Source organism: Salvia miltiorrhiza, chromosome 4, assembly GCF_028751815.1.
Source record: "Salvia miltiorrhiza cultivar Shanhuang (shh) chromosome 4, IMPLAD_Smil_shh, whole genome shotgun sequence".
In the NCBI taxonomy this organism is placed as follows: domain Eukaryota; kingdom Viridiplantae; phylum Streptophyta; class Magnoliopsida; order Lamiales; family Lamiaceae; genus Salvia; species Salvia miltiorrhiza.
The window spans coordinates 56,194,517-56,206,431 of record NC_080390.1 but is presented as its reverse complement, the minus strand read 5'-3'; the positions used below and the strand labels follow the sequence as shown (position 1 = coordinate 56,206,431).

Here is an 11,915-nt window from a genome sequence, read left to right as displayed (position 1 = left end):
AATTAAAATTCAGGGCAAATTCTGAAATGAGCTAATGTTTATGTATTTATACTACAACTTCATATAGCTAAAAAAATATATCAAAATTCCCTAATAATTTTTGGATTTACAATCAATTAACGCCTCAAAAAAATATGTTGTAAAATGGAAATCAGTAAAAAGTAATTAAAAGTTCCAAAAACCCTATCAAGACCAACAGAAAATTTGAAAGAAAAATATCTAGATATTTTGGTGGAAATTTTAAATACATAATAATAATCATTTGATGAAAAGGTTTTGTCAAGTTCTTGGTCATTCATTTGATACACCTCCAATTATAAGATGATTTCATTTTTATTTTAAGGCTACTATCTTCATTTTAAATATAATATTTTAAAATATAATTTTTTTTTATCACCAACTATAAGATGGTTTCATCTTCATTTTCATGCTACTATATTCACATACTATAATATTTTAAAATATAATTTTGTTTTGCTATTTTAATTAAATAAGTATTACCGTGCATCGCACGGGAGTAAAACTAGTCTATATTAAAAATGCAGCTTTCAATTAGAAATCAAACCTCAAATGTATTGTTTTTGTGGTTATTGTATCTATTTCATGAATATAAAAAGAAATACTATAAAAAATGTTTTTCAAAGATTATACTAATTGTTTAGAATTTGTCACATGTGAATGGACTATACAATCTATAAGTGCACAATGAAATTAGGAAGCTGGCCACTATACAATCTATAAGTGCACAATGAAATTAGGAAGCTGGCCATAGGCTGTCCGGAGCTGGCACGTGGCATATCCTGATTGGTACCATTGCTGTTGGTGAAAGTTGTTTCTCTGAGTAAAGTTCTTGTTACCTTGAGCCAGGGCCACCATGAAATGATCAATTTGTCTCATGTTTTAACTCCAAAAAAGATTTAGTTTTTTCTTCATGCTTTCGATGTTTGCTGTGTTCAAACAGATGCACCACAATGGTAAATATATGTGTGTGGAGATGCAAGAATTTTGTATGAGAATTGAGAAGAAGTGAGGCAAAAAACAAGAGATCAATAGATGGCAGCCAAATGTGGAGGAGAAAATGAGAAAACTCCATGCAATTGTTGTGAAGCAAAGCAAGAAACCTCATCTCCATTCACAATCCTGCATAAGTACCAAAGTCAAGTGAAGCGTTTCAAGCGCGGCAACACCATCACACCGGCCCCCGTGGCCACGCCCCATGCCCAACACCAACACCTGCCATCTGCTGAAGCCATTGTTAGGCTAGCCAAGCTGAGGCTCCTCCACAAAACCCCTCAAGATTCCGAGAATCTAAGAGACGTGGAGCTCGTTCTTGAGGCCGGGGAGAAGCTCTCCCAACACAAATTTGAATGTGCAGAGATGTTGTTGGACAAGTGCATTCTCATCTCTGATAAGAATGCTGCTGGTGGGAGGGCTGTGAAGTTCTTTGCTGAGGCGCTGCGTGAGAGGCTCGACAGCGAGACAGGCAAGATTGATCTTGAGAGGAAGGCATTTGATCTTGAGGAGTGTCTCCTCACCTACCAATCTGTGATCCTAGCTTGTGAGGATAAACTCCCATCATCTCAAATAGCTCAATTCACAGCAATTCAAGCCATCTTAGACAGCATTGGCTCTGCTAAAACCATTCATTTGATTGATTTTGGCATCAAGAGTGGCTTGCACTGGTCTGTCATGATCCAAGGCCTTGCCAGTCGAGGTCACGGGCGCCTCAAGATAACGGCCCTAGGGTCATCCGGGGACAGGCTTGAGGAGACAGGCAGGAGGCTGTCATCTTTTGCTCACTCCATGAAACTGCCCTTTGTGTTCAAATCAGTTGTGGCAGAGCTTGATAAGGATGGTGTTGAGCAGCAGCTGGTCGAGGGGGGTGGGCCCGACGAGGCCGTGATGGTCTACTCGGGGCTGCACCTCTGGTCTAAGCTAGCAACTCCAAGCAAGCTGACAACATTCTTGAAATTTGTCAAGAAGCTCAATCCGTGTGTGATGGTGGTGAATGAGATTGAAGCGGATACTAATAGCTCGAGCCTTGTGGAGCGCTTGTGCGGGGCCCTCCCCTTCACTATCGCGACATTCGACTGCCTCGACACTTGCCTGAGAGGCGAGGCGCGCTGCAGGAACGTGGTGGAGGAGGTGTTCTTCAGGAGCATGATCCAAAGCATCATCACAGCAGAAGAGGAGGAAGAAGGGACTAGTCATAGGCATGCAAAGATTGGATTTTGGAGGGAGATGTTTGCAGAATTCGACATAGTTGAGACAGAGCTGAGCAGCTTGTGCTTGGATCAAGCAAGATTTATGATCAACAGGAATGCTGATTGGAGCAATTGCACTCTGCAAATGGATGGAAAATGCATGATTGTGGGGTGGAGAGGGACTCCATTGCAGTCCATTTCAGCTTGGAAGATCCACCATTAGGCGAAATCGACCACGATTTCGCCTAATTGTGATGCAGCTGCAGCTGCTCTAGTTGTTAGCACTTGCAGACAGGGGCGGATCCAGGATTTGAGGTTAGGGGGGGTTGAATTTATTGATCTACGACGTATGTAGACATTTACACGGGGGTTCGGGGGCGGGAGCCCCCGAAGCAAATTTTTTTGAACATTCCGTACACTTTATTTTCATGCATTTTTTTAACAATCACTTAATATAATTGCAATTCAATTAATTCAACATCAAGTAGATTGAAAGTATACAAAACAATACTTTTATGCATTCTTTTAAAAAAATATATTTCATTTTCTAAACAAATAAACTAACTTTCATTATTAATAATTAGTAATTTTACTTTTAACTTTAGAATGGACTCAAATTCAACATTAAAAATTAATTAAGAAAAAAAAATAGGATAAAAATAACATAAATGTAACAAATCAATGTACAATTTCAAAGAATTAATATGGATAGTTGGATATACTAGAAATAATGTATTATATTTTTTCTTCTATTTCTTATTTATATACACATATACATATATATTGATATATTAAGTGAAATAAATTTCTATATTAAAAAAAAAAAAAAAAAAAAAAAAACTCAAAAATTGGGAGGGGGCTTCAGCCCCCCCTAGCCCCCCCTGAATCCGCCACTGCTTGCAGAAACAAGAAACAACTTAAAAGCAAGAAGAAACTAAAAAGTAAATGTCAAAAGTTGTGTGTATGCATTGCTAGCTGCTTCTTTCTAGTATTGATAGTATCTTTTACAGCAATAGAAACAGTGTTTCAAGAATTTTGTACATGAAAATTGGACAAGAATTCCCTTTTTAGATCAGTTTATCTCAAGAATATGTCATTAAAGTCTTTTTCTTTTTATTTTTTACTAAAAAGGGAATGTGTTACTAAACAGATAAAGTCACATAAATTTGTGTCTTTCTTTCCTCTCACTAAAGCTAAGCACGAGAGAAGAAAATGGAGAGATCGGCGATAACGGAGACGTGGCTGAGGAAGCACCGTCAGATCTACCAGCGAGCAACTCGGCACCCTTTCATCCTCTCAATCCGCGACGGCTCCCTTCATCTCTCCTCCTTCAAGCGCTGGCTGGTAATACCCATTTCACATATTCTTTCTTTTTTTACTTATTTTCAACCTCATAATTCTCTCAAAATCAGTTACTCAAAATCAGTTTCTTGAGCTTTGTGGGTTCTGTTTTGATCGGTTGTCTGATACCTGCTTTTCTTGTTTTCTCCGATTTGAATAAAAAGCATTACTTGTGTGTGTTTGTTTGCTGAATACTGAAATCTTGATATTATGTCAGATTTGAGAAAGGGTCTTGATTTATTCATATCATATATTGAGGCTAAAATTGAATGCAGGGTCAGGATTATGTGTTTGTGAGAGCATTTGTGCCTTTTATTGCTAGCATATTGCTGAAAGCTTGGAAGGAAAGTGATGATAACACAGATGTAGACATAATCTTGAGTGGCATAGCTACTTTGAATGATGAGGTTTCATGGTTCAAAAGGGAAGCTTCGAAGTGGGGCGTTGCCCTCGACACCATCGTGCCTCAACACGCTAACCTCGCCTACTGCAGGTGCTGTGTCTATGATGAATGGCTACATTGTTGTATGCATATATATATATTGATTCTTGTGCTGTTGCTGAGAGTGTATTCTTGTTGCAGTTTCCTGGAGAGCTTGATGAGCGCAGGCGTGGATTACACGCAGGCCGTGACAGCATTCTGGGCGATTGAGGCTGTTTATCAAGAGAGCTTTGCACACTGCTTGGAAGATGGCTGCAACACTCCAGATGAGCTCAAAGAGACCTGCCAGAGATGGGGCAACGACGGCTTTGGCCAGTACTGTCGCGCCCTCCAAAGCATAGCCAATCGCCAGTTGGAGAAGGCGTCTGACGAAGTGGTAGCCAAAGCCGAGGCTCTCTTCATAAGGGTGCTTGAGCTTGAAGATGAATTTTGGAACATGAGCACTTGCACTATGTGAAGCTTATACCTTAATTTGCACAAGACTTGTTTAATCTTGTACATGTAAAAAAGCAATCTTGCAATGAATGACAAATTGTTTGATTTCATCAACATTGGCTTCTCACTTGTTATTACATGTTACAAACCAAAGTCCTAAAATTATTTGTCTTGTGGCACACTTTCTTGAGCAGCAAACAGCCCCTTCTCCAAAACCCAATCTTCTATCATAACTTGAGAATTAATAGGCTGATCAGTAGGCACAAGATGTCCAGCATTCATCACCACAGCATGGGTAAGGCTCTTCCATCTCTGCACATAGCCAGCAAGCTTCCCATCCACCCTCCACACCTTCCTCTCCGCGTCCAAGAACTCACCAATCGCGTCCCAATCCATCTCCTTCATCCACGCCAAGTTAGACACCACGCCGTCTCTCAAATCACACTGCCCTTGGTACAGCAACACTCTGGTGTTCTTCACCAAGAACTCCGCCATGTACCTCACACTCTTCATCACATCATCCTTCAACACGTCCCCCACGACATCACTGCACAGCTCGAACACCATAGACTCGTTCGCCCCAAGAGCCCTCTTCGCCTCCACATTGTTCAAGAACTCAGCCACCAGATCATCCTGGTAAGGAATCAGCCTTGTGAAGTCATACAGTGTGGCCAATCCAGTCATGTTTTCCAGCGTGTTCAGCACGCGGGTTCTTGCATCCGTTGCTTCCCCCCAACGCCCTCGTCTCACATGACCAACAGCCTCCAACTGAATCTCCTCCAAAAGGGCCTTCTGCTTGTCATTTATCAATCCCAAATTGTATGCATTCACAGCATGAGTTGCCACTTGCAGCTCAGGATCAGTCAAACTATTTCCAATAGCAACACCAGCCAAATTCACTCTACTTTCAAACTTCAAACTGGGATTCTTCTTCAAAATGTAGTACCCAATTGCAGGCACATATTTTCCAGCATAACTCTCACCAGTTATGTAAACTGGCCTACTTTTGAAGGTTGCATCCAAACCAATGAACTTCTTGATTGCTACAAAGAGATGCTCAGCCACATCGTATTGGTTCCGAGGGATTTCTTGAGTTGAAGCAGCAATGCTGAAGCCAGAGCCTATAGGATTATCAAGAAACAGCAATCCAAAGATTCTGTTCCAAGAACCTGGATTAGGCCCGAGTGAGAGATCTTGCTTCACTAGCCACGGCCCGAACTCGTAGAAGTTGGCTAGCATCGATGAGCAGCCCGGCCCGCCTTGAAGCCAAATCAGTATTGGAGTTTGGGAGCTTGAGGTGTTGTTGTAGGAGTTTTGAGCTTCATAGAATGTGTAGAAGATGGCCGAACCGGTGGTGGAGTTGACTGTCAAGTAGCCTGATCTGTTGGGGAGAGCTTCCTTGGGGAAGGGTGACACGGCGGTGGAGTGGCGGAGGACGGCGGTGATGCTGAGGAAGAAGAAGAAGAGGTGGTTGAGAGGAATTGACTCCATTTTTTGGGGTGTAGTGGCTTATGACTGGAGACTTTGTCCTGCTTTATAAAAAAGTGAAATTATGTGGCTTTTATTTTCTGCCTGTTTAGGTTCTTGATATCAAACTTCATTTGTTGCTTTGTTGGATGTGGGCATCAAATGTCTTATTACAAAGACATACAGATCAAACAAGGAGAATTTGAGAGGTAACGTGGGACTTAAAGTGTCAATAAAAATGATTTCTTTTACTCAAAGATTTATCTACAGTTAAAAAGAGGGAAGTGAGGAATATATGACACTTTCTTGTTTCTTCTCAAATTGAAAAATGTTACTCCTCTAAGTGAAGATCACTTGCGCAATAATATGCCAAAATTAGTAATATTCTCCAAGAAAACGTTCAAGCAAATATGGGAATATAACAACCACCGGAGCCTGTGAACCTACTGGAAATGCAGTTATCGAAAACCAGATTTAACGAGACGATACAGATGAAGATATTGAGTAAAAAATCAGACTTTCTACTGGAAATGCAGTTATCCAAAACCAGATTTAACGAGTCGATACAGATGAAGATATTTAGTAAAAAATCAGCCTTTTCCAGTCTACAAGTTGCATTCAGTAGCAGAATATGCAATCTAATCTCTCCAGCGATTGCCACAGTTGGGGTTGCAGCAAACAAAGAACAATGTCATCCCTTCTTCTCCTCTAGCAGTTGCCTGCACGATAAAAGTGGAATATTAACATAGAATCGAAACACATATGAAATTCACAAGCAGGCTAAAAGTGTTGAGAATGTATGCTATGACCTTTAATGAACACTAGAGTAAATAAAATGAAATTTTGATGCAAGTTTAGATAGAGCTTAGTTGATTTTCAACCAGGAACAACCTCATGTATGAGAGATACGGAATCACCATTCTTTCTTTCAATTGTTTCCAAATTGACAAAAGTGAAAAAGTAAAAAGAAATGAAGCAAATATTACAAACCAATGGTTGATAATTTGCTTGAACCTCTCCTCTCAAACTACAAAAGATACCTGGAAGAAAACAGCTTCTCCGTGACCACAATTTGCACAACGAACTGATTTTGTTCGTGGGAGTGTTGGATCTGCAGCCACGTCTTGCAGAACTTGGGTGCGCTCTCCAACAGAATGGTGTATCTCATTTCTATAAACGCAGTTGTTGTCAGCAACTTCCTACACGTTGACCCAAAACCACGAGTTCATCATCGGGAAAGCATCAATATTCAGTAACATGCCGAAACGTTGATATAAGCAACACTCCAATGATTACATAAAATTAGCAAAAGAAAAGGACCAGATGAAACAGTAACAACAAACATCCTTAAACTCAAGTAAAGAATTCATCCAAATACAGAGAGATGGCATTCAAGCGTAGCAAATACAACATCTTCAATCTACTAGCAAATACAACAGAAACCAAAACTTTGAAGTGGACACTGCAAAACACACCCTATGTTACTCTAAATTTAGTGCTTGCTCTACAGAATTTCCCACCCCCCGAATGCAACGAGAAACATAACTATCCCATGAAGAAGGCATACATGTTTCCCTTATTGTACCCAAAGGAACAAGTCATCAATTGAAGTATCTAACATTGTGCATTTAAGTCAGTTAATGGCTTGTCCTTCTCAACTCTCAAGGTCCATATAAATCAGGCATAAGTTCCACAACAATTTTTCTTTACAGAAGAATTGCACACACAAATTCACTCCACACAGTTAGAGATAAAAGGAGTCAATATGAAGAAGCAAACCCACCTTCATCAACACAAACTCAGGTCCTTATTTAGCCAAAATATTCCATATGTCGTCAACAATTACCAAAAATTCATTACCCCAAAAAGAAAAAATGAACCACACTATATTAAAACCCTAATCATCCACCCTTAAAAAATTGAAACTTCCTGAAGCACAGAAAAAAAAAAAACCCATATTAGCACCAAAAACTCGGAAAATGCCGAAGAAATCACACCTGGTGATCACAATTGCGGCAAGCGTAAAGCAGAATCTTCTGCTCTTTGTCTTCCTTCGGGTACAGTATATTGTTGCTGCAGAAAACAACAAGAAAACACACCGGATTAATCGCAAGATATCATAAGCAAATATCACTTGAAATTCTTTCCCCACACACAAAATGAAAAAAAAAAATGCAACTACAATTAACAAAGAAATCGAAAATGCCAACCATTCGCGGCAAAATTTCATGGTACTCATGGTGAAAGTTGGGAAATTTTTGAAATTTTCTCGTTTGCGTCTGTGCTTGAGTTCGAAGCTGGAAGCTGGGAGTAGTTTCAGCAAGTTTTACAAAAAAAAGAAAAAAAAAGAAACGAAAAAGGGATCTCTGGGCCGATTTATTGGGCCATTTAGCATCCAGCCCAATCCACTAAACTTTTCCACATTTATTAGGTATTTCTGCTGAAAATATACAATTCTAATGTTTTTGTATAATGATCTTCAATTTATTTTCCCTATATGACTTTGTACAATCATCGTAATTGATGATAACACACATTGAGTATTTGTATCCTCACCATTAAAATTTCTCTAATTTCATCCTTCTAATTTTTTTTAAAAAAAATCCAAATGATCAAAGCTTATCAAAGTCCTAAAATATTCCAAAATTTCCATCTTAATAAACAATGAATTAGCTGGGATTTACTGGAATTAGATAGACCGATGCAAGAGTTACTGGAATTAGGTAGCTCATGATATAATCATTTATACATCAAGCATTGATTTTCCTTTTCAATCATCTTCATAATATATGAACACCAGCAATTACAATTCAATACCAATCGATTAACTGTAACATAACCATTATTAATCTTGACGTCCACAAAAACATCCAGATCATGAGAGAGAGAGAGAGAGAGAAAGATTAGCTCAAACACAGCTCAATGCAAAGAAGCATAGTTCCTAATACAAGAGGAGAATCTCAGCAAACCATTAACACAAATTTTGCAAGTGAAACACATAAAACTAAAGGGTTTATCACATCAAGATCCATTAGTGCCTTCTCCCATGCCTCCTGCTCTTACCCTTCTTCCGACGACTCCTCTCCTCCGAATCAGAGTCGGAACCAGAATCCGACTCTGAGGATTCAGACGACGAGGAGTAACTCCGATGCCTCCTCTTCCTCTGCTTCTTCTTCTTGCTCCTCCTCTTCCTCCTCCTCTCCTCCTCAGAATCAGTCGAGCTGCTGTAACTCGACTCGCTATCCCCGGAAGAATCATCCGACCCCGTGACCGAGGAGGCGCCGCTGTCAGATTCAAACACCGAAGCCTCACTATCATTATCAGACTTGGCATCCGACTTATGCTTCCTCTTGCTCTTCTTGACCCGTTTCTCGGCCTTCTCCTCCTCCTCCTCCACCGCGAGATCAGGATTGTCCAAGTCGTACGAGATGGAGACCTTCATCCTGAGCTTCGGGTTCTTCAGCTGCTGCGTGCGCGAGGGCCTTGAGATGTAGACCCTCTCGTTCTTGCACTCGTAGGTCCAGTGCCCCATCTGGTAGCACTTCTGGCATTGCGAAGAAGAAGCAACTGACGATGTCGAGCTCTTGAGATCCTTCCTTTCACCCAATCTCACTTGCTTCTCAGTGCTCATCAAATACATCTGCCTCTTGGCTTCTTTCCTCTCTTGCCATCTGCTAGGGCCCTCTTCCTTCTGCCCATACGCATTAACATTCCGTGCAGCCGCAGCTGCGGCGCGTTCCGCCTGGGCCCGGCTCAGCCCCTTCGCAGCTGATAGAGCAGCTGCCTTGATTCTCTCCGCAGCCCCATCATCTTTATTGCTCGACATGGCCAAAGCTGTCAAAACAGGAAACCTTAAACCCCAGCACCAGAATAAGGCAAAAAGGGGGAAAAAAAAAAGGGAATTTCAATCGCATTCCAACATTTCAACATCATCATCCAATTTCACGAGCTAGGGTGCAAAACTGAATACACGATTTCAAAATGAAGTTGAACAAGATAAACAAAACCTCCAACTCACAAAATCGAAACCCCAAATCAGTTGTCAAAGCATTAATCTCTCAAGAGAAATTCCCCAATTCTGAGAAAATCAACAACGCAATAACAACAGCAAGGTAATTTGATGTCGGGAAAATACGACAAAAATAAATATATCAATCAGATCCCAACGGAGATGATACAAGAAACTAACAGCCAGTAAAACAAACAAGAAGAGATTTTGGAAATCTAGGGCAAGTTTCATACCTTTTACTCTTGAAGAAAGGTAGCGATTTTGAAACCTTTTTTCGACAACTCGTTTCTGAATTTTAAATAAAGCAAATGTTAAACCGAGTCGGCCAAGGATCGGATGTCTTTGTATATTGCACTCCGCGACCTACACTTCGGTAATATATTATAAACACCCGCTACTTTTTAGTATTTCTAATTCAGACCCATAAAGTTGTTTTTCTTTATATTCTGGCCCTCTAAATTAGTTTAATTAAACCATTACCACCCATTGACCATAGTATTTAATTTGTTACGTCCCATCTCCAGTAAATTTTGGATTCGCAATTCATAGGTTGAATCTCCGTAGAGTAATTTACATGTTTTAATTTATTATTTTTGTATAATAATTTATTAACGAACAATGTAACAAGTTGATTTACGAATTATTTATATTACATATGAAAGTACACACATAATAAGCTCAAACGAGCTTTTACATAATGATGGCAATTTGTATAATTCAATAACTCAAATACATTGTTTAAGTGTGATAATTACATAAGATAAAGTTAGAGTGCGAGAGATACAAATCTTTCAACTATCTCATATTACGAATCTTTAATAAAATTAAAGTGAATATATATATTTTAAATTATTTATTATGAATTTTCAAAATTAATAAAATATTTATTTGAAAAAACAGAAAAATTAAATATAATTACAAAATTAAAATTAAAATTGAAAAAAATTCAACGAATAGACAACAGACGCATGCTCGTCGTCTATTAGATAATAGACGACGCGCATGCATTTGTTGCATGCGTCCGTTGTCGTCTATTAGCGCCCCCTAATAGACTACACCCACATTTACGACATACAATTTTTAAATAGATGACACGCTTCGCCTGTCGTCTATTAGTATTTTTCTTGTAGTGCATCTTCTCTCTTTTCCTATTTGATTCTTTTTAAAAATTGTCTAACTCGATGCATAAAAAAGATATAATCAATATTGATTGTTAAATTAAAGTTCATGACATAATCTTTAATTTGGTATAAAAATAAAAATAAAGAATCAATTAATTCAATATCATCAAATTTGATTTATTAAGAAATATGCAGTATGCATCTTCTGTTTAAATTCGTAACAAAACCTTTAATATGGTATAAAAATCATTAAAAATGAATTTAAAACGAATAGTTTATTTAAATTATAAAATATTTTATTGGATACTATAAACAATATATTGCTATATTTTTTCTTATACGGAGTAGTATATTTTATATTTATATATACACACACACACACACATATATATATATATATTAAAAAAAAACTTAAAAATTGGGATCGAGTGAATCCAATAGCTTCGGAAATTTTCCTCCCCTGCCACGGTGGAAAAAGAGGGGCTGAAATTCCTGCCCCACCAAGGATATTCCCTGCCAGGGTGGAGGATTCGGAACAAGTTTTCCCTTGCCATGGTGGACCACTGGACCACGAGCAAGGGATTTTCTCCCTTGTCCAGAACAGGACATCCCGTACCATGACAAGGGGGTTTTCTCCCTCTACCAACAATAGCTTCTCCCATCAACTTAATAATAATAATAATAATAATAATATTCATGCAAAAACTTACTAAAAAATTAATAAATGTAAATCATATTAGAAATTCTATTTTTAAGTTATATATATAACTATTTATCTAAAAATTTATAATAAGCTAAAGAGTTCTAAAATAAAAAAATATAAGTTTAATCTTAGTAACTGCATTAAATTGTTATAATAAAAAATTTAAATATAAAAATAATACTATATAGTAAAA

General features: G+C 38.5%; 5 protein-coding genes across 6 annotated transcripts; 2 read left to right on the top strand and 3 right to left on the bottom strand.

Moving 5' to 3' along the window:
• The first annotated feature begins 761 nt into the window (after positions 1-761).
• On the top strand, positions 762-2,461 carry LOC131021027 (DELLA protein RGL1-like). Its single transcript, XM_057950105.1, has one exon. The coding sequence runs from the start codon at positions 1,054-1,056 to the stop codon at positions 2,425-2,427; it is 1,374 nt and encodes a 457-aa protein (XP_057806088.1). The 5' UTR covers positions 762-1,053; the 3' UTR covers positions 2,428-2,461.
• Positions 2,462-3,339: 878 nt separating this feature from the next.
• On the top strand, positions 3,340-4,536 carry LOC131021025 (probable bifunctional TENA-E protein). The gene is made up of 3 exons (XM_057950103.1): positions 3,340-3,548; positions 3,821-4,038; positions 4,129-4,536. Exons 1-3 carry the CDS (start codon positions 3,417-3,419, stop codon positions 4,442-4,444), a joined length of 666 nt encoding a protein of 221 aa, XP_057806086.1. The 5' UTR covers positions 3,340-3,416; the 3' UTR covers positions 4,445-4,536.
• LOC131021024 (serine carboxypeptidase-like 50) lies at positions 4,503-5,913 on the bottom strand. The gene has a single exon (XM_057950102.1). The coding sequence runs from the start codon at positions 5,911-5,913 to the stop codon at positions 4,585-4,587; it is 1,329 nt and encodes a 442-aa protein (XP_057806085.1). The 3' UTR covers positions 4,503-4,584.
• LOC131021026 (DNA-directed RNA polymerases II, IV and V subunit 9A) lies at positions 4,503-8,249 on the bottom strand. Its single transcript, XM_057950104.1, has 4 exons — positions 8,100-8,249; positions 7,887-7,962; positions 6,930-7,088; positions 4,503-6,608 (listed from the first exon to the last, which is right to left on the bottom strand). The coding sequence occupies exons 1-4, from the start codon at positions 8,126-8,128 to the stop codon at positions 6,528-6,530; spliced, it is 345 nt and encodes a 114-aa protein (XP_057806087.1). The 5' UTR covers positions 8,129-8,249; the 3' UTR covers positions 4,503-6,527.
• Positions 8,250-8,713: 464 nt separating this feature from the next.
• LOC131021023 (uncharacterized) lies at positions 8,714-10,279 on the bottom strand. 2 transcript variants are annotated; one of them, XM_057950100.1, is made up of 2 exons: positions 10,132-10,279; positions 8,714-9,723 (listed from the first exon to the last, which is right to left on the bottom strand). In XM_057950100.1, the coding sequence occupies exon 2, from the start codon at positions 9,713-9,715 to the stop codon at positions 8,921-8,923; it is 795 nt and encodes a 264-aa protein (XP_057806083.1). In that variant the 5' UTR covers positions 9,716-9,723; positions 10,132-10,279; the 3' UTR covers positions 8,714-8,920. The 2 variants fall into 2 exon arrangements, with proteins under 2 accessions (XP_057806083.1, XP_057806084.1); XM_057950101.1 differs by having other exon boundaries at positions 9,908-10,177.
• Between the last annotated feature and the right edge of the window lie 1,636 nt (positions 10,280-11,915).